This window comes from Teleopsis dalmanni, chromosome X (assembly GCF_002237135.1).
Source record: "Teleopsis dalmanni isolate 2A chromosome X, ASM223713v2, whole genome shotgun sequence".
Taxonomy (NCBI): domain Eukaryota; kingdom Metazoa; phylum Arthropoda; class Insecta; order Diptera; family Diopsidae; genus Teleopsis; species Teleopsis dalmanni.
In genome coordinates, this window is record NC_051848.1 from 34078283 (window position 1) to 34101595 (window position 23313).

At 28.6% G+C, this 23313-nt stretch overlaps 1 protein-coding gene across 2 annotated transcripts in view; it reads left to right on the forward strand.

The window, feature by feature from the left end:
• Positions 1-23313, forward strand: part of LOC119687367 (E3 ubiquitin-protein ligase TRIM9) — a 275741-nt gene that overhangs the window by 229302 nt on the left and 23126 nt on the right. For both annotated transcript variants that reach the window (XM_038101658.1, XM_038101659.1), the window contains exons 2-4: positions 19864-19959; positions 22727-22858; positions 23120-23221. In XM_038101658.1, coding sequence (XP_037957586.1) covers positions 19864-19959; positions 22727-22858; positions 23120-23221 — 330 coding nt within the window. The remainder of the gene's footprint in view (positions 1-19863; positions 19960-22726; positions 22859-23119; positions 23222-23313) is intronic.

Below are 23313 nucleotides of genomic sequence, written 5' to 3' on the forward strand. Positions count from 1 at the left end.
TTGAAATAAATTGTAGTCAGATGGTGCAAGTCTTGTGATATATACCTATTGGATGTAACAAAATTTTTTGAACTAAGTTCTATCGATTTATTAAAATTTTTTTGCCTTTACTCTTTGAATATAGGATTATAATCCCAAACTTCTGAAAAATTAAATTTCGATATAATTGTTTATGAATTCTAATGTTAAAACATTTTTATTTAGTAGAGAGGTTTCGAAAAGTAATGAACTACAACAACAAAAATTTTTTAATTTTAAATAATAATTTTTATAATATTATATATTACATTATGTTTATATTATATAGACCAAACAGCTGTTTCGAGTATTGCCAAATACACATCATCAGTGGTCTTGGAATTATTAATTATTTTAATTATTCGTAATTAAGTATTTAATTATTAGTAAATAATTTTTAGTTTATTTAATATATAAACAATTTCCACCTTCTATGTTAGAGTTCAGCTCTAATCACATTCAACCTAAAGACTCCATTGGTTTGCGAGGGGAAGTAACTCTCAAAAAGCCAACATAGTTGAGGCAATTTATGTCTTGGTATTCTCAGCAGCTTATGCATATGCTTTAAAGATGTAAAAGGCCTTTGTATCTCATAGTGACATTAAATATATAATATTTATTCACACGTAGCACAGTTACATGAAACGACGAACGTGCACAAGAAATTGAATTCACTTTTATGGCATTTGGTGTACTTTGCAACCAAATAAGTAGAAATCGTTTCGAGGATTTATGGATACGTTTCAGTATTTAATAATGTTTTTATTGCCTTATATGCTTATTTGTGAATTTATTGTAATCTTTTGAGGGAACAGCAATGATAACTTTAATTCTCCATACCCCAATGAACTGTGATCCAACAGGTGCAATTGAGTCGTATGTAAGTGTTGCCAACTCCATTTCCATTTCCATTTCCATTTTTCATTTATTATTTATATCAGTTCATGGCTGCCGGAGAAGCGTCACGTAATTCATGAAAAAACAAAGTCTCCGTTTCAATGAGAAATTATGACCAAAAGACTTCATTAATCTTGTAATCTATGTGACCCAATGTACGAGTTTCTTTTGACCAATGCAGCGGATGAGTCAACGCTTGAACCAAACGAACGGCCGGGCCAATAATAAATTTTTGCCTTTCAATGAAATGCAGAAAAAATTTCTTGATTAATTTTCAACAAAATATGTAAATGAAATTTTTCATTTTTTGATTTCACAGATAATTTTTTTGTTTATTTTTTAATATTATTTAATGCAATTTTTATTTACTACTTCAGATATTTTTTTTTTACAATTTTTTATATATTGTATGTTAATATCTTCACAGTCGTTACTGGCTATTAAAATATATGAATATTTATAAAAATCGTTGCTCAACTCAGAGACGATACTTAACTCTTTAAAGCGATTTTAATCACTTACGTATTTTTTTTTACGTCACCGATAGGGAATTAAAAATATATTAAAAATTACTTAAAAAATTTTTAACAACAAAAAATTTAGATACAAAATTAAAAAAAATAAAATATTTGTGTGAGATAAAAGATTATATATGCATTCTTAAAAAGTTATTAAACAGAAATTATTGTATATAATTAAAAACCTCGAAAGCTGATGAAGTGGCACAGGTGTCGATGAAGAGGAAAACAGACAGATTTGGCTTAACTACGTAAGCCGAAAGCCGGATGATAGTACATTTCAATAGATTTTTAAAAGAAAACAAGAAAGCTGCAGAGGGCGGGGAAGTGTGCAGAATCGATAACTGGATGCGATAGAAGCAAGCTTAAACATAAATATTCGATCAATTGTTAGGTAAAATAGCTAATTGAGATTAGGTTTTGAACTATCTGCTAAGAGTCCTCAGAAAGCAGTAAATAGCAATATACAGTACTTAAAATATACATCTTATGAGGGAATTTAAAGAGATTGTTCTTTCTAATATTAGAAATAAAGTTCAGCTCGTTGCCATTGGCAGCTCCAAAGAGTTTTAGTCAAGTTTTTAAGAGAGCCGTCCCGAATCTGAGACAATATTTTAGAGTTTCTTTTAAAATTATTATTAATAATTAAATTTTTTATATAAAAAAGTTGAAAATGTTTTAACCTATTAAAAAAATACATAACATAATACATAAAAATTACAACTGCTCTAAGATAATAATATTAAATACAAATGTTTAATAACAGGAAATCTATTTTGAAAATAAAGTAGATCAACCATAAAACAACATTTCAAATAAATTAAAATACTTATTAAATATTATATATATCGAGCCCCGAAAATAAAATTTTATTTTTAAAATAGAGTATTTTTTATCAGCGCAAATCTCTACTAATGATTTGTTAAATAAATTTATATAGCTGTGGTTTATACGTTGGTTCTAAAAAGAATACAGCAAGCGCCATTCTTGTTCACAAAAAACGTCCAGACTTTAAACTTGACTGATTTGCATTCCTAAAAATTGCAGTTCCAAAAAGTTTATATGTACAATTAAAGCAATTGATGTTTCCAAAGACCACTATTGATGGATCTTTGACAGAATTGAAAATCTTGTATGAGTGTTTAGCTAAAAAGCCCAAAGAGAGTCACTATTTTTGGACTTTCTCGCTTGACGTTGACGTGCCTCATATATATTTTGTTACTGTCTATTTCATACACGGCGCTATTTAATTATGCTATGGTCTACCTAAGGGCTTGTGTCAGCTTTACAACCTCTCTCTAAAGAATATTTTAGACTTAGATAAAAAAATCAAGATGATTTTTAAATCTATGAGTTCTTATACAGTAACATAATGGGCCAATAAGCTCAATATTAACATGTAGAACCTAAAACATGTTAATATTTTTGTTATGCTAGAGAATTTAGCATTATGACTTAAAGATCTTTTGTGCCCCTTCTCTTGATTCATGGTATTTCTACAAATCCTATTTCCACAATAAATTGAAATATTACTTAACCTACTTAACTGAGTCTAAATTCCTCACTGCAGTTAAGATGCCTATCTAGATATTGTTTTTGGTTAATGCTTTAGTACCAATCAAACTCCCATCCACGTTTTTGAGGTCTCATCTTCTTATTCACAAATCCTATTAAAGTAGCTTGAAGGGTTTATAAAGTGAATTTTCAACCAACAACCTCCGGTCAGAACTTCTGTAATCATTCCTATATCGTAGTGATTTTTACCTTAAACTCTTAAATTTTTTTGGGTTGAAAGTCCCTCTTAGCGATTTCAATTGCACATCATACACTGCAATAATTTATAAAAACGAGAAAATACTTGTTATCAAAAAGTTTTCTAACTATTAGCAACTTTTGTTTGAACCAGCAACAATTGTTAGTCCCATAAGGAGATGAGCACACAAATATCCACTGATTTATAGCAAATAGAAAAGTAGTGACAAAACTGATGAACATTTGTGCAGTTTTAATGACAGCAACAACATACAACAACACAAAAGTCTAACAACATTGCTGACATGCCTCAAACAATGTAGCATCGGCAACATCAACAGCAAATAATCAGTGAAAATGTTGCACAATTAAAATTTGCATAATAAATTCGTGTGTGCATATGACAACATATTAACTGTCGATCTGCTACTGTTGTTAATTAGTTGTTGTTGCTGTTAACGTTGTTGTTGTTGCTGTTCTGTTGCTGTTGCTGTTGCTGATGCTGTAGCAACTGTGATGCGAACATTTCCAGTCGTTGTTGTTACTGTCAATTTTGTACATTGATTTTCTTTTTTTAATTATTTCTTTTATAATTGTTGCTATTTTGCATTTAATGTTTGCTGTCGTTGTTGACATTTTTTTACATGTTGTCGATGATTTTATTAAGTTGTCAGTTATTAAGAATCATACCAAACAGCAGACGGACATAAATAATAATAACAGCAACAATGACAACAGCAACTGCATCGTCAACATTAATATCAGCTTTAATACGAACAACAATAACAACAGCAACAACAACAACAACAACAACTGTTGTAAGAGCAACAACATTAATACGACGTCAGACCAATAAGGCAATTAAAAGATTTATCTTTGCGCAGTGGCCATCTTAAAAAGCTTGCAAGAGATTTACGGAATTCCTTGGAAGTACAAATGGCGCCATTTAATTTTTAATGACATAATGAGTTGTTCATTTTAATTGCTATTTTGTTTTTTATTTCCTCACTTTTTAACATTTTCACTTTAATCTTAATATTGCACTCTACATTTTCTTTAGCCGGCTATTCAGCTTATTACATCATTTGATGAAGTTGTTGCCAACTTGTACTATTGTATGTCCGAGACCCATTATGTGTTACATAGATGAACTTTTAATAGAGGTTTACATAGTATATTTTTTGTTCCTGATATAATAGCACTATTTTAGGTACATATGCCAAGCGGTAATGTTATCCTCATTATCTCATATATAATGTAAAGTAAAGTCTTCATATGACAATACATATAGTTTATCCTCAGTATCACATATATGAAGTAAAGTTCTCATATGACAATACATATAGTTTAAAACTGACGACTGTGTTAAAAATTTATATCATAAATATGGATACAATTTTCCGCAACAAAGTTGTCTTTTGTTAAGATTGTACAATTCCCGACACCTGGCATCCGAAAATTATATAAGATCAATAATACCAATAGATGTTTCTAAAAACCTTGGATCATAGATATTTGAGAGTAATCAATACTTCTGAAAGCCAAAGGATTCACTTTATATTTTATTTTACTTTATTTTGCTTTATTTTAGCTTATTTTATTTTATTTTATTTTATTTGATTTTATTTCATTTTATTTTATTTTATTTTATTTTATTTTATTTTATTTTATTTGATTTTATTTTATTTTATTTTATTTTATTTTATTTTATTTTATTTTATTTCATTTTATTTTATTTTATTTTATTTTATTTTATTTTATTTCATTTTATTTTATTTTATTTCGTATTATTTTATTTAATATTATTGATCTTATTTATTGTAACTATTTTATTTATTTATGGAATTTATTTATTTTATTTTATTTTATTTTATTTTATTTTATTTTATTTTATTTTATTTTATTTTATTTTATTTTATTTTGTATTACTTTATTTAATATTATTAATCTCATTTATTTTAACTATTTCATTTATTTATGGAATTCGTTTATTTTACTTTATTTTATTTTATATTTTATTTGATTTGATTTTATTTTATTTCGTATTACTTTATTTAATATTATTGATCTTATTTATTGTAACTATTTTATTTATTAATGGAATTTATTTATTTTACTTTATATTATTTTATTTTATTTTATTTCGTATTACTTTATTTAATATTATTGATCTCATTTATTTTAACTATTTTATTTATTTATGGAATTTGTTTATTTTACTTTATTTTATTTTATATTTTATTTGATTTGATTTTATTTTATTTCGTATTACTTTATTTAATATTATTGATCTCATTTATTTTAACTATTTTATTTATTTATGGAATTTGTTTATTTTACTTTATTTTATTTTATTTTTATTTACTTTATTTTATTTTATTTATTTCATTTTTATTATTTACTTAATTTTATTTTATTTATTTTATTTAATTATTTTTTTTTTTTTTAATTATGGATAGTAAATATTTTTAAACTGTTTTTTTATTTAATTGATTTCTTTTAATTTTTTTAAGTTTTATTTTTTTATTTAATTAATTTATTTTATAAATTTCATTTAATTTATAAACTTAAATTGTTTTATAAATTAAATTTGTTTCTTTTATTTCATTTAATTTATAAATTTCATTCATTTTATTTATTATATGTACTTTTAATACTCAAATTTGGCAGGGTTCAATTCCTCATACCTACTGTCCAGAACTTATATGCGAACAATGAAACCAATATATGTTTTCGAAGATCATTGTAAATGAATATTTGGTAGTATTCGAAATAGTTTCGAAATAGTCTAAACCAAGAATTTATTTTTATGTAAATTTTATTCTTAAAATTTTGCCATCCAGTTAAATATCTCTTTTCCGTTTTTTTGTTTATTTTTGTCTTCATTAACTTAAACATTTACTATATTCCTATATTTACCATTATTATACTCCTTTAGCATCATCCCCAACCCTTAAATCATACTTACTTTTAAATTGCAGTCTCTGTCTAACATTTCCGAAGAATTTTTCCTTCCTTATTGCGAGTAACGAAGTTAATGCAATTCACTACATTGAGTCCCGCTGCGTAAGTGGAGTTCCATATTTTATCAAACTGTTTGCGTTAATGTGGCAACCTACTTTGGTCTGAGTAATTCAATATACTTAACATTGCTACAAACTACAAATGCCGTCAATGCTTGTAATATTACCAATGTTGCCCATTTGCCAAATTGCTCTCATATACGAGGGAAGCAATATCGCTTTACCAATGCACATTGTTGCTGCTATTTATCTGCTGCTGCTGCTGTGCTTTTATTGCTCGTAAATTGCAACATGATATTCATTACGCAGGCAGAGTCTTGAAAGTTTTATTAACCCTTCAGTTACTGCATAACTAAGAGTTGCTTAAGCAGAAACAATACTGCACTTACAAGTGGGAATCGAGAAGACGAAGGGGGCAACAAAAAAGAAACCGTATTAAGAATTACAGTAGCTGCTTTTTTATAATTGGAAAACATGAAGAAAAATGAAAAATGAAAAAAAAAAAAAATAAATAAATTCAGAACAAAATTAAATAATGTAAATACTTGGCAGTCTTTAACTTAACTTGTTGCTTATGCGACGACGAGTGTACTGCCGTCCTCAACAAAGTAAACATGCGGACAAACAGACACATTAAGACGCGTCTTATCCTGCTGTTCATATCTGCTGGTAGCATCTTTCTTATGAGTGCACACACACGCGGATGCATGCCGCTGGGAAGGCTTTGCAGTTTGCCTGCACTGGTGCCAATCTGTCTGTGATTATTATCTTATTATTTGCGACGACTACGACAGCAGCAGCAGCAGCAGTAGCAGCAGCAGCAGCAGCGGCAACAGCAACAGCAACTCCGGCAACTGCAACAATAACGGCAGCAGCATGTGGAAGGCATGTGGAAGACTGAGAACAAAAAATAATAAATAAACACACACATGGCGACAACAATTGTTGCTGTTTGTCGTGCAACACAACACAGGCTTCCTCACTCTGTTGTTGACACTTTCGTAGCGGTTTTTATGCGACACAGCTTGCCTAGGCGTATGCAGGCGCGATTAAATCGTTGCCAATTTTGCTAAATAAATTGCTAGCTTACATTGTTGCTTGCACTGAGACAAACAGCCTGTCAGATAAACAGACAGACACACTGACAGACGGACACAGACAATGTGCATGCAACTAGACAAACTAATAAACGAACTACATGGTCTTTACTAAGGTCTTTCCTTATTTTCCTTGATTTCATATTCTAATGCGTTGCATTCGCTAAGATGACATTTAAGGATGCGGCGACATTTTTGACAGCTTGACAAAGTGTTTCTTTTCAAGGCATTGTTGTTGTTGTTGTTTTGTTATTGCACATATTGAATAAATCAACAATATGTTGTTCTCTTAAAACAATGTTTTTGTAATTGATTGCTTTAGTAACTGATAACTGCTCAGAAAAATAGTGCATAGAATAATATTTTAAAGTATAGGACCCTTAATTAGAATTTCTAAAAAATAATTAATCCTATTATATTGATTTAAATGCTTATACAAACAGTTTATATGGAGAGTATTCTAAATTATGATACAAGCCTTCAAACTTAAATACATCAACTAAACTAGAGGCTACCGACTTTGCAATACCTGCATTATTCTTCATTCTTAAAAATAATAATCATTGTCTTTATAAATCAGGTTTGGTCATAAAAACGTGTGTTCGTGTTCATGAATATATCCAATTTTCCACTCATTGCTTTCTATAGCCCATTTTAATGTCGCAAAGGGACAACAGGCGGTAGTAATTATTGTCTTTAATGGAGCTCCTTTTTTCTTTACTTTTGTAACCATTTGGTCTATCATATACAGTTCAAGAAGAAGGATAACTCTATTTTTTAAGCACTGCAACCACTTCCTCTGCAATTCTAGATACATGCAGCGAAAAAAAATTGATCATTTCCACCTTCTCTTCATCACGCGAACTTCTGCACAATTCACTTGACGAGATGGATCACAGTGCAACGTAGTAAAAACATCGTCACAATAACAAAGTAAACACACTACCTAAAGATTTTTAGGTTTTTAACCAAAAATAGTTTTCCTTTTACCTATCTAATTAAAGAGTATAAAGTCCTAGTAACTTCTAGTGATTAGTCTATAAGTTATACGTTTTCGCCATGATGAATTCATCTATGCTTCTAACCAATTCACACATTAGGGTTTGTATTGCGGTGTCGGCCTTGTTTATTCACACTTTGGGACTTCTGCTAGTTTCTGTAGTTTTTTCGCTTTAAATCAGTTAATTTATTTATATTGAACTCATTTAAATAAAAGCTCTTTGTATGGTAAATTATCTTCATTTGAGGCCATTAAGCAAAACTGCCAAAATATGACAAATGGAAACACGGAATAAGCTTTCAACTAATTTAAAGAAACTGTACTAGTCATTGATATTTAGCAATTTTATTATTATAGTATATGTTTCTTTTCTTTTATATAAGTATTTGGTGGAACTGTAAAGTCAATGATATGTGCTATTTTTTGTTATAAATCTATTAGGTATATAATAATATTCGATCTATTGGAAGGAGTATAATCTATTTGTGTGTTTGTTAACCATATACACAGTTTAATTAACCTTGTGAAATCCATTCTAGTGCTAAGTAAGTTATATTGTTAATTGATTTGGTGTGTATCCATACTAACCATATGTCTTTTAAGATTCTGTTATTTTTTACACAATATTTCTGTGATTCTGTGACTCTCTTAGAAACATTCGTTTAGATCGTAGATTTAGTGAAGAGGTTTTTCGAACAGTAGTGAACCATAACAAAAAAAATTAATTTTATATTATTTTAATTAATTGAATTTTTGGCTGACCATACAGTTGTTTTGAGCATTGCCAAATACCTATCATTAGTGGTCTCGGAAATAATTCTTGTATTTAATTATTCGTAAATAATTTTTTGAGACTACAAGTACCAGGAATCCTACTCGTACCAGAAAGCATAGATTTAGCTTATTAACCAAATTAGTTTAATAATTAATAGTTTAATAAATATATATATATATTGTAGTATAAAAGTCACCTACTATCTATAAATATTTATAAAATAAAATAAAAACTATTAAACTTTAAATTTGTTTATCGACCTGTATTCTATAATTATTTTATTATTTATTTTTTGTAGCTGACTATAGGTCACTTTTACTTCAATAAAAATTAAAAAATCCTATATTGCTGTTTATTAAATTATTTTAATTGAATTTTAATTTTTATTGAAATAAAAATGACCTATAGCCAGCTAATAAATAAACAGTAAAATAAAAACTCTAATAATACTTAACTATATAATACTTAACTATAAAACTATAATATAATAAAAAAAAATATGGTACCTTTGATTTCTAGAAATTAGGGCGGCATAAGTATTTTAATAGTAGAATACGCCACTGACAATTTTTCAACAATTTCTTATATCTTCGTATTATAAGAGCTGTTATTGTTATGCTATTATTTACAATTTACATTTTTATAACACAATTTCCTTTCTTTCTGGTGATGTCCCTTATCTGCTGGGATTTATTATTCAAAGGATATTTCATTCATTCGTATGTACTCACTCGCATACTCACCCACATACTCACCCGCATACTCACCCGCATACTCACCCGCATAGTCACCCGCATACTCACCCGCATACTCACCCGCATACTCACTCGCTTACTCATGTTTGATTGCGGGTGCATACATTTTGCATTGTCTACGTGCTTTGCAGCTAATATCGTTGATGTGATTACAACTTTTATAATTTATTGCTTTGTTATGCTTAAAAAAATTATTATCTCTTGCAAAAAAGAAAAAAAAAACACAATAAAATGACAAAAATAAATAAAACAAAAAAAAAACAGAACATTGGCAATTGATATTCAAAGTTCGCGATAAAAAGAAAAATACAATTTCTAAAAGGATTTTATGCACTCAAAGCATATTTATTTATAAAAATATTTTTGTAGGAAGAAATATTCCAAAGAATTTCAAGAATTTTTAATAAGACAAAAATGGATGGAGCGATAATATTATTGAAACCGTAAGGCACAAACCCATAAGGATAATATTTTCATAATAAACAAGGTAAAATCAAGTGGCCAGGATATCCTTTTCAAACATTTCATTGGCAGTGAAGAGAATATTTTTATTTGTCCCAGAGAATCGTAATGGAAGGAGTATGAAATAAAAAATGTAACAAAAAGAAAAAAACAAAAAAGGTGACTCCTTTACGTCTTATCAATACCCAACAAGCACCAGACATTGAAGTGAAATAAAATCAATGCTGCGTTAACAGTGTTGCCACATTGCCGCCGCGCCAAGAACTCTAAAGGATTAAATATTTTTAATCATAACAGCAATGTTTGCTCATTTTATGATTGTGCATTATTTTCAACACTACAACCACCAACAACAACAACCACAACAACAACAACAATACAACTCATCGGCAATACTCGCATTAGCATCATCACTCCCCTTTCTGTTAATTATGGGTTGTATGTGAAAGGACACGGCAGAGTGTTGCTTACGCTGTTAATGAATGTTATCGGAAGCCGGGTTTTTAATAAATGCCTGAGTAAAATTAACTTTATTCTATTCAATGCAAAAACAACAAAAACAAACAAGAACATTATTAACCCCTTAACGCTTCTGAAATGAATAATGAAGAATATTTGGGACCACACAGTATAAGCGTAAATTGAACAAAATTTGGCAATATAAAATATATAAAATAATTAAGAAAAAATATTTCGTAAATAAGAAAAAGAAAAATATACGATATAAAATAAAATATAAATGGAAAATCTTAAGTATCATTAAGCAGAAAAAAAAATATAAGAAAAAGAGTTTAATAAAGTTTCGGGACTAATAACAAAAATAGCAAAAATTAAAAAATAAAGCAAGAAAATTTTAATACAAGAAAAGATAATAAGAAAATTTTGATAATACCTTATTACCACTAAATAAAAATTAAATAATACTGTAAATAAATTATAAAAAATATTGGTAAAATTAATAAATTAGTAATAGAAAATTTAGTAACAGACTAGTACTTGCAGTCTTGAAAAATTACTTACGAATAATTAAATACAAAAAATATTTTAAAATATGTATTTGGTAATACTCATCACACATTTTTTGCAGTAAGTGGAAAGTATTGAAAGCAACAGTGTGGGACTTGAACTCACTGAAACCATCTCTCAGAAATAAACTCACAACATTTCCACAGCAATGTGAAGACTTCGTATTAGTAATCAAGGGAGAGAGATGTTATTTATAATAAAATTTTGTTGTTGTAATCCTAACAAACTAACAATAGTTTGTATTAAGAAACATGGTTCCTATAATTAGTAATTCCATTCGACCATTCCAGTACTTACTGTAATTCTTCTAATACAAACCAATTTTTTTGTTTTGAGAAAAACTAAATAAAATAAATCTAGTTAATACTCAACATTATTTAGTGTTAATTCTATATAAACGGGTAAGCCAATTCCCTTTAAAATTGTAGGTAATTTAAATTAGTTAGATTTCTTCTTCATTTAAACATATAGGTAATTTAAATTAATTAGATTTAAAATTAAAAAGGCAAAGAAAAAATCCTTAACAATTTTTTTTCAATTAATTAAAGAAAAATTATGAATCCATATCTTAATAAACCTGGAGATATGCTAAAAGATAGACATCTCTATATATAAACTGTTAGAAATGAAGAATAACTTCATTGAACTGGAACCAAATTCGAATTGATATAAATTTGGAACTGATGGCAATACTGTTACCATAATTCGCTCTAAAGCTAATCAGCTAGTATAATAATCACAATATTAACAGATTTCGATAAATATTTTTGAAAATTTGATTCCTTTATAAAATGATAGTTTTTTATTTAATTAGGTCTATCTAACTTCAAAACACTTCTATGCTATTAATTCTTTAAGACTGTGACAAATTTATGATCACATATTGTCTTATTTCAACCAATTAATTTCTGCTTGATTTTCTTTACAGTCTCCTACAAGGAAATATGTTGTGTTATTTAACATTATTAATTATATATAATTAAATTAATTATGCACATAAAATAGTGTGCAATTATAATGATTTAAATTAATTCATCTCAAAACAAATTATTAAATTTTCAACAACAATATCCTATTCCAACCTTATTCAGAAAACTACACAAAAGCTGTTTGAATATCATACAGGGTGTTTCATATTAAAATGCTTCACTACAGAAGGTAATTTATTCGTACAACAACTAAAAACATCGTATAGGAGGGGGATGATATAATTTCTAACAACTACCAACAAGATACAGACTCTTTAATAGGCGCCTATAGAATCTTAAAACTATAAATATCTGGAGAAAGTTTTTACCAATTTGTGCGTTTTTGTTAAAAAAAAAAACAGTTGATAATCCGATAACCCGATTGAGACACCGATCAAAAGCCAATAACAGAAAAAACATTAATTACTATTTATGAGAACTATTTTTATAATAAATGTTTTTAAGATATTTAAGTATATAGCCTTCTAACGAACAAAAAAGGTATTATTAAAATGCTTAACCATTCTGAGACCTGAAAATCAGAGCATTTAGGTTTAAACACCTGAAAGCAAATGCTAAGGTTTTCAATCGAACGTGACTTAAGTAAGTCGGATACATTTTGGAGACCATTTTCTTAAGTCTGGCTGTTAAAATTGGTTGCTTAGCTACAGAGAATTGGTCCTGTGAGTAATCCGTAGAGTTTTTAGTACACTTTGATATACTCTCACCCTAAGGGATTCGATTTTCTACTTGTCGAGTTTTCCATAAACTTTGTTTCCGTAGCAGAGTTAGCTATTAGGATCTAATTGAAGGTTTGTAGAATAATTATTGGTTTCGTATTTTCACTATTCACTTCGAGATTCGTAACGATAGATTTTGATATTGCAATGAAGACATTAAAATTTATAGTTTAAAATATGCAAGTGACACACTAATAATGGAATTTAAGGAAGTACATTGATAGGTTACTCTTCTTTAAGTGTTTTTCTTGATTTTTTCTTAATTTTTCTAAGACTTAGTATATGACATAAAAAATTTGATTGTGACATTATTCTTTAGTAATTATTTTCGTATTATTATAAAATCGGTCCACCACTTTCCCTGTTTAAAGAATTTTTTTTGTATTTTAGATAAAAGAATCACTATCTGAAGTATAAACACTTTAGCGAAAAACACCCTGTATACTATTTACACAAATGAATTGAATTATTAAATTTTCTGTTCTCATTAAATTCAAAACAGGCAATTTAAGGACACCTCAAGGTGTATACTGAAATAATGTTAATTTAATATTAAAATGAAGTCATATAAGCAGTCTTCCGTGTCAATAACTTCAAATATCTTCACTCCAAATATAAAATGAATCACTTATGTTTATCGGAGGGTTTAGGTTGTGGTGTGAAGATATTGCATTCACATTAATAAGTAAAGGGCATGAGATATTATACTTGCACATACAGAAATTCAAAAGACATATGATATGTATATATGTATAGAAGCTAGTGCATTCCAAATAAACTTAGTGCCAAGAAAAAGGTTTTAAACCAAGCCTAAGGATATTTACACTTTCCCAGTCGCCATAATAAGGGATCAAATGTCAAATAAGCACAACAAAACCGAACAACTTTAGATTCATATTAACAGCATCTTGAACAGTTTTAGTAAAGAAGATTTAACCGACACCAAAACCAAACCGAGTCCACACACACCAACCATATAGACCAAATGCATTATCTTCATATGCACTTTGTTGCATATATGCTGCACTCCAGTGCTCCGGTGCACCTCCCATTCCTGCTGCGGTTGTCTTTGTTTGTTTGACAAGCTTGCTGTTGCAACTCAATTGCAAGATGACAACAACAGCTCAACGATTGCACTGCCAATAACTTTATAAATTGTGATGTTGTAACAATATTATGCTACAAGCCATGCCACACCCACCCAAATATGTCAACAATGCAGACTTGAACGTCATTTACTCGTCGTATGCGCATTAATAAAACAGTCAATGGAAATTTGTTTACTAAACAACAACAAATACGAACGAGAAAAATTTCCACTCAAACTGTTATCAATCGCTGACAGTTGACAGTCAGTAGTTGGCAACACTAATACGAGATAGAAAGCTTGCAGGCTGCAAGGTGCACAACTGACAAGGATTGGAAGGATGATGCAAGTGGTTAGTAGTAATGAATTTAGAATTAAATTCAAAGTAAAAAATTTCTAAGGATGGATTTTTTTGTGTTAGATGCAATTGCCTACTGGGCTATTATAATGCACTTGAGTATATTAATGCAAAAAAAAAAAACGTACGCTTTTAGTACAAAAAGTTGACTTCCTTTAATTTGAGCAGTCAACAGCAAACACCAGACAACATAACGCAGGAAACAGCTATGCACGCATCAAGCAACATTGCAACACTTGAGGCGTTATTCAAGCCCCACCAAAATGGCGTTCAGCTGTGGATGATGGACACAATAAGTTAACTGACTAAGCATCCATTCAACCGAAGTCTGCAGGCGAATGATACTGCACAGATAGATAATAAGATGAATGCTTTGTATCGCTCGCTTATATCGCCCAAAAGGAGAAGGAGGGAAGGATGGTTGTTGTGTTTAAATTTATTTTCATTGATGGCGCTGCAGATGTTATTCTCCCCCATTGTCCACCTAACCATATTTATCTACCTGCTCATTCCAAGTTTTGTTTCTTGTTTTTTGTTTCTGCTTTTCATATGAAAAGTGAAATTGCCTTAAGGATATATTTTGTTTATTAACAAATTCACAACGGAAACATACAAAACAGCAGCAGCAACAATTTGAACAAGAACAAAACATCAAAAAAAAAAAAAAACAAAAAAAAAATAGAAAATTGGCATACAACTCTGTTTATTTTTATTTGTTGTTATTTTTTGTTGTTTGCTTTCTTGTTAATGTTGTTTTGGTATTGATGTTCTTCTCTTCGTACTTGAGCTCGGGTCATTAGAATAAGTTTATTATTTTTGTTATTTCTTTTGATCTGACTCCAGTCATTATTGTTGTTGTTATACGTACGTAGTGTGTTTGAAAAGTTTCGAACCTGAATATAAAGTGAATACTTTACGGCTTTAAAATGCATCACTGAAAATATCTGATTAGTATTAAAAACATTTTTTATTAATCGAGAAGTGTCTTATTCCGATTAAGTTTTATATTTAATATAAAATACTCCAGCGTACTATATATAATCATAACTATACAAAATGTTTTGAAAGTCTAGACTAACATATACTATACTGAAACCAACCATACACATGTTTGGTTCATTTCAAAGTTGACTATACCATCAGCAGTTTGTACTCCATCAAATTGCTATTTAGTCCGATCAATGCAAAGCACTCTTAAGTTTTATATTTAATATAAAATACACCAGCGTATTAAATATAATCATAACTATACAAAATGTTTTGAAGGTTTAGACCAGCACTTCAGAAACCACAAAGAAATCTAAAAACGACTCGATTTTTGGATCACATCAAAAGACAAACAATTATTTTGGTATGGTATTTACAGATCTTCGCAAAGATGGTCAAAAGTTATAGCTCACGATGGTAAATATATTGACTTAAATAAATATATATTATTTCTTACATGAAATGGTATTTTTTTTTTAAGTTATACACCCAATAACACAGAGTGCAGTGTTGCTTCATGTTTACATCCAGTAAAAACTTAAAACCACAGTTATGTCAAAAACTTGTCAATATAAAGTATCGGTAAATGCCTCATTGAAAGAAATTTCGCCGCAGTTAATACTTAAAACCACAGTAATGTCAAAGACCTATCAATGTAATACATCGATAAGCGCCCTATTAAAAGGAATTTCGAAGCTACGAATAAAATTTATATGTTTGATAGAACTTCTTTCTTGTTGTGTGGGTAAACTTCATCTAAAGCCATGTTGTTCTTTGTATCACAACTTCTTATTAGAGAAATACAACCTCATATTAGCTGGAAGCATATATGTCACACTTTTTGCGTGACTCTAGATATAAACTATAGACATTATGACGACATTCCTTTATGAAGTCAGGCAAAGATCAAAGGCAATTAAATTTGCAAACACCTGGACTTGGTACCAGATATCATTTTTGTGGAGTATCGCAAGTGAAAATTTACTTGATACTTATATACTTATATTTCAAGACAGTACTGAGTGGCACCTAATGAATTTTAGTCACCTCTTATGACAGGCATGCCTTAACTCGTGAATAATTTAATAATAATAATATAATAATAATAATATAATAATAATTTTTTATTCTCTTTAGCTTAAAAATTATTGAACTCCCCTCGTATTTTTTTTTTTTTTGTTTACTACTTCTTTTATTTTGTGGCTTTTGTTGTTGTGCTCTTTTCCTTTTTTCCTGTTACCTTTGTAATTTGTAATGATTTAATACATAATGAATTGGAATGTTAAGTAAGAAAACAAACGTGGGTCATGACTAACATTAAAAATATCGACAACAGTCAACAACAGAATGTTCCATTGCACCACCAAACAAATGTGGGTAAGGGGAGGAGTAATGTAAAGATTTATTCATTTTAAATACTTGAAATTTAAATTAAAAATAAAATTTAAATTAAAATTGATATTTGCGAATTGTAAAATTATACATGTGGTTGTTCAGTTGGTAGGATTATGTTGCTATGTTGGTTGTAATTTCAGTATTAAAGACTCAGAACTCACTTACTGAGTACACAAATGTACAGCTTATAATCGGAAAGGATTAAAACACATCAAAAGTTTTAGCAAGCATTCACTTAATTAATAGATTCCTTAATTTACTTCATTAGAAGCTCTCAGTATGTTAAATAGACACTTAATGAATATTTTCTATAGAATTATATAGCATTATGATACTTTGATATAAAAGGATATTCGTTACATTGCTTTTAATTAAAATTACAACTGGTTTCCATAGAGTAATTGTTTTTTAAAATTTTAATTAAAATTATAAATATTTCAATGAGTGTACAATCTTAAATGTCCTTTGAGTGGCTTACGGCTTAAGAGTACCTTAGTTATTCGTTACCAATATTTGAGAAACTTAAGAAGACTTCTTAGTTGAATCTCTTCAGTCTAAGAATTTTTATGGTAATATATGTATAAATGTAAATGTCTTTATAAGCTTCACATTTTTACAATGAAACTGTGTCTACCCTTTAAATGACTCCCCAATCTAAAATCTTCAAAAGAATGCCCTAGATAGGGTTTCATTTATTTATAAACTAGTAAAATTAAAACATTCATTAAAAATTTAACATTTCAACTAGAGATACAATAAACACACTTGCCTTCACAAAGAAATACAGTCCAACATGTCACATTTCATCTATCATAAGTTTGTTTGATATAACCGCCTTAGTGTTGCCAGATAAATGGGTACCAACAACATTTAGTGAAAAAAACCGCGGGATTATATCATTCCATAATTTCAGTGCCCATATATTTCCTTTGGGTCACATCAAAACTTGACTCATTACCCTTTTACAGGCAGACATAATTTTGACACAACAAACAGAGTCTTATTTAGTTGAGATGATAGTTCAGGTATGAAAGACTACTGCTCTATTGCCCATTGGCGCAAATCAAAACAACTACCTCTATTAGATGATTATCAAGAATACCATTTTACCACCAATGTTTTTTTTTGTTTAAACATAATTCATATTTCCGATTATATGTATATTTCACTCAAGTGTTTTTCTGTCTATGTATCACTGCATGGAACCTTCCTAATACTTGCTTTGCCGTCGTCTCTTAGAGTCAATTTGATGCAAATAATTTTTAAAGGCTTCATTAAATCTCTGATAATCCTTTGACCGGCAATCGCTAGGTAACCAATTTTAATTATGAACTTTTCCTTACAGATTCTAAAACTTATTTAATAAAATAAAATGTTTGACCACAAATGCAATAAAGTATCTTCCATTAAAAGCCATTATGGATGAAGTATGCATTTTTCAATATTCGAGAAAAAGATTATGATTTGATTTTGACATGAGGGCGAGACATGAAGTGGCTTATCCTCCAGTGCGCTCGACGCATTACTGTTATCCTTTACTGACATTTTATAATTTTTGTTATTTTCATTTTAATAAATCCTTCAGAATTTGATAAATCTTTTTGAAGATTTTTCGATATTTGCCGTTGGCCACTCACCGACGACTGTCATTGGCACTGTCATTGTCACATGTAAAATGTGAAATGTTTATTGGTTTCTGTGGTTACGTCTCTCGTGTTAATGACATGTCACAGTTACTGTGGCAACCTTTCAATAGACAACTTATGACATTTTTCTATACTAATGTGCTTGTTACCTTTTCAATATTTATTTGGGGAAAATGTTGCAACTGTCATGATGTTGCGATTGTTGCAATTGTTGCAAAAGATTTCAACAATTTATAAAATTTTAATGTCAAACATTTTGTGGATTCGTTTATTTGCCATTTTGTTGTATTTCGTTGGGTTGTTGTCTCTTTGCGGTTTGTGGGTGTCAAATGCACATAAAACAAACATTTTTCATTTACAAGAAAATCGTGGTCGGTTATTTTATTTAAAAAAAAAATTTAATAAAAAACTAATGATATATATTGTGAGAAGTTTTAGTAGTGGGAAAATTCACTAAACCGTAATTGTCTAGTTTTGAAATGTAATCTTGTGTACATTTCAGATGTGAGTACTTCCATATATGAAGATTTCTCTACATGAAGTTATATGAAATATACAAGAATGTTTTCCTTTATATATATATATACCATTCACTTTTATATACAAGCAAGACATATGCTTTTAAGACATTTTATTTTTAATCAAGAAGTATTCAAAATGCTTTGTTGCGTCAAAAACATAGAAATATATATATAATATATATATATAAATATATATTTCTATATTTTTAGTTACGTATTTTAAACATAATTATTTTTTAATGTTAATTTTTTCTTGCCGAAAATGATGTGTCTTATGAAGAAAAGAAACTATTTAAAAGTTAGAAGGGTTCGAATAAAATTGAAAAGACAACAATGCAAATTTTAATTTTTTAATTTTCATCATCAGTGGACATAGAAAATATTTGAATTTTTTAATTAGTTTATAATTTTATAATTACAGTTTCATAATTTTTATATCATTTCACTTTTTAAATTTTTATTGGCTGACCACACAATGCTGTTTCGAGTATTGCCAAGTACTCATCATCAATGGTCTTAAGAAATAATTTTATAATTATAGTTTTATAATTTTTATTTTATTTCATATCCAAATTTATCAATTTTTATTTATATTTTATTATTTTTTTTAGTGACTATTCATAGTCACACACCAAATTGTTTATGGTCAATAATATATAAATATAAATATTTATTTAATTTTTATTCTTAATCCACTTACTTATCCCTTAACGTTTATCTACTTTAGCAGTATTAAATTTTCTTAAATAACTCTTAAAATTATTATAATATTCTTTCCTGTCATTTCTGGAACATCTTTCATATTTTAAAACATTCTCTCTTCTTTTTATCATTCCAGACGGAACTTTCACACAATCTGCAACAATTGTCGGAGAAGGCACGTTCCACAACGGAATTCATACAGCGTCTAAAGGGCATGAGCGACAAAGTAACGGTAAGTAAGCCTTACCCGGAGCGTTGAATATAATTTTATGTAACACACCACACACCACGTTTAAAAGAAAAATTTGTAAAAAATCGCTTGGAAAATGCTCGGCAAATGACAAAAATTTCCCTTTTTTCCTTCATGTATAAAATAATTTTTTTTTTTAATTTTTGTCGGACGAGACAGTAGAAATGGGCTTTTAAATTACTTTTCTTATTAAATTTTTCTCGTTAAAACTTTTAAACACTGCCAGAAGCAAAAATAGGCGACACTTTTAAATTATTTACAAAAGAAATTTATTTATCAAAAATTATATTAGAAAGGATTTTTGGACGGAAGCGAAAGCATTGAATTGAGATATAAAAATTAAAATTGTAAGAAAATATATTTATACGAAATTAGTGGGAAGGGAAGAGTTTTTAACAAAACCCTTCTTCTTAAGAAGAAGAAAATAAGGGTTTAAACAAAACCCTTCTAATTTTTAAAGGCAATTATGACAATATTTTCTAAATAGAAACTATTTTTTTAATAGAAAAGCTTTTTAAACCGATAGTACTAATATTATATAACAATTTAATTAGTAAATATTTTAATTATTCTACAGCTGGTTTATAATTTTTTTATATATTGCATAACAGAATGACTGAATTCTTTAATGAATTTTTTACAACAAATTAAAAAAATTTCAAAGTAGAACAATAGTCAAGTCAAATACGGCTTCGGCTTAATTCACTGACTAATTAATACTGACCCTGAGCTTCAAATTGGACGGGTACGGGTTTAACCCTTGGTACTTGCAATCTAAAAACTTTTTAACAATAATTAAAAAAGACTAGTGATGTTAAGTAAAGTCAGTAAAAAATATTCATTTCCTAAACAACACTGACGATGGAATTCAGAAATAGTTTTTAATAAAAATCGGTTTTTAATAAAAACTAAGAAATTAATATAAGATTCATTTAGGTGAGAGATTTTAAGAAAAAAATTTAAAAAATTTGCTTTCCAAAGTTCACTGATGATGAAATTTTGTTGGAATTCGATGGAATATCCGACACAAATTTTAATAAAACTTGGTTCTTAATAATAACTAAGAAATTAATTTAAGATTAATTTAAGAGTCCTTTAATAACTCCATTTCTAATTTAAACCGAGATTAGCATAAAGAAAAGAAGATATTTTAATGTAATATAGCAATTTAGCATGACCAAATAAGTAAGTATAAGAAAGCATTCGCAGTATTTAAATTTTTTGAATGACTATATGTTGCAATGTCAAAAAGTCTAAATTTCTTCACATTCCCCAAAAATATGAGAACCACACACAACTCCCTATCCTAAACGGATATCGCTTTTTTTTTAAATTTATATTAAATTATTTCAAAGCACCTTGGTCATTCATTAAATCGAAGAAATATCTTAGGGTCTTAGATTTGGTTAAGTTATTGTGGCAGTCAGTTACGTTGACTAATTGACTTACGCTGCAAAAGTCCATAATATTATCATTACTTACAGGAGAATCATTCAACATGCCAATAAAGCTCTAGATTTTATTAATTTTGAAGCCAAACTCTACTGTAAGGGAACTAAAAATACAATAACCCAAGAGAACCGTTCTGGTTTTGACTAGAGATAAACAGCTACAGAAGAAGTTTTCCTCTGTTAAATAGATCTTTGAAACGTAATAGATGCTTCCAGGAAATACTCTGTATTTCTTTTATAATTCTACTATTAATGTAAATTGTTAAAAGCTTTCTAATTGGATGAACATTTTTCAAAATGTCATCGTTTTTTTTCGATATATCTTTTTATCGATAACTTTAATTGAAAATGAACATTCATTCTTTCTCAAGTATATATATATATATATATGTGTTGCTTTAAAATTGTTTTCCATCCATATAAAATTAAAGCAATATCCTTTTATTAAGTTTTTAAATAACGAAAAAATATTTCGTGTGAATAATAAAAAAAAGATAATATCCCTTAAACTCGTTAATTTTATGAAAAAAATTTCTTCCTTCTTGATTTTAATTTTCCAAAATAATTTTTTCCACTTTTTGTTAATTAAAACATAGGAAAAAAAAGCTGTTAAGAAAAAAGAGAAATTCTACAAATTAAAAAGTTTCTTTAATGGAAAAACTCTTCTACTTCTTCTCAACTTCCATGTCCTTTGTAAACACATGCAATTTGTCAAAATTCTGAAATGAAACTATTGTTCGAGCTTAACATATTCCGCATAAGCGGAAAAGTTAAGGACTCTAACTCGAGTTATCCAAAACGAATTTGCCACAAAAAGCCAAGATAAGCCAACCAAGCCAAGTCGAACCGAGGAGGCTGCCTGGGAAGTGGTTAAATTTGTTTGCTGTCTTATAACTTTTGTGTCCCAACTGCAATGTTTGTCCGTGGATTTGAGACTAAGAAAAAAGTTTAAGAATCCCCCTCCTCCATGCCCAGCGTTTATTGAAATAATAACCAAAACTGCTTCGAGCAGCCTGAAGCTTAATTTCTTTTAGTTAATATTTAATAGAGCAAAAGACAAGTTTGCCGGCAACAGCTTGAAATGGAAACCACCACTTCACCAGACTCAGATTACGCTTGTTCTCTTCCTCTTCCATATTTCCATATATTTTGTACATATATTGGCGCTATGCTATGTGCATCTTGAAATTGCTTTTTAATTTTAATTAAATGTTTTTTTTTTATTTTTTTGTGATAAATCTTCTTTTTAAAATATCCTTTTTCATATATTTTTCATTTATGCTTTCTCTAATAAACAGGAATCCTGTATAGAGTTCGAAAGACTGGTTACGGCACAATGTGAAGCCTTAATACAAGCCATCCACGACAGACGTGAATATTTACTGGAGGCTATACGCATGGATAAGGATACGAAAATTAGAATATTAAAGGTAAAAACAAAGTTCCTAATAAAAAAATACACTGCGATGCCTATGGCTGGCAAGTTATAAAAAAAATTTATGGTGAAATTAAATAAAGTCACAGCGCTCACTTTAGTTAATTAAAGAAGCGTCTATTATGAATTTTATCCGCTTGACTGGCCTGGCAAATTTAGCTAAATTAGTGAAGTTGTCTCAGTCAATTTTTACATTAAAATTTTTTTTCTTTTATCCTTTTTGCTTTTTTCCGGTATTGACATTTTGGAAAATAAGGATCAACAATCAAATTGTACTGGCAAATTGCAACAGACTACAGGACTCATACAATTCTGTATTGAGGCACTAAAAGAGACTGATAGTGCAGCATTTTTACAAGTAAGTAACCGATTACCTATTCCAATTTATTGTTATTGCTGTAAGTGTGATTATTAATATTGATTATAATTTATAATATAATATTGAAACTG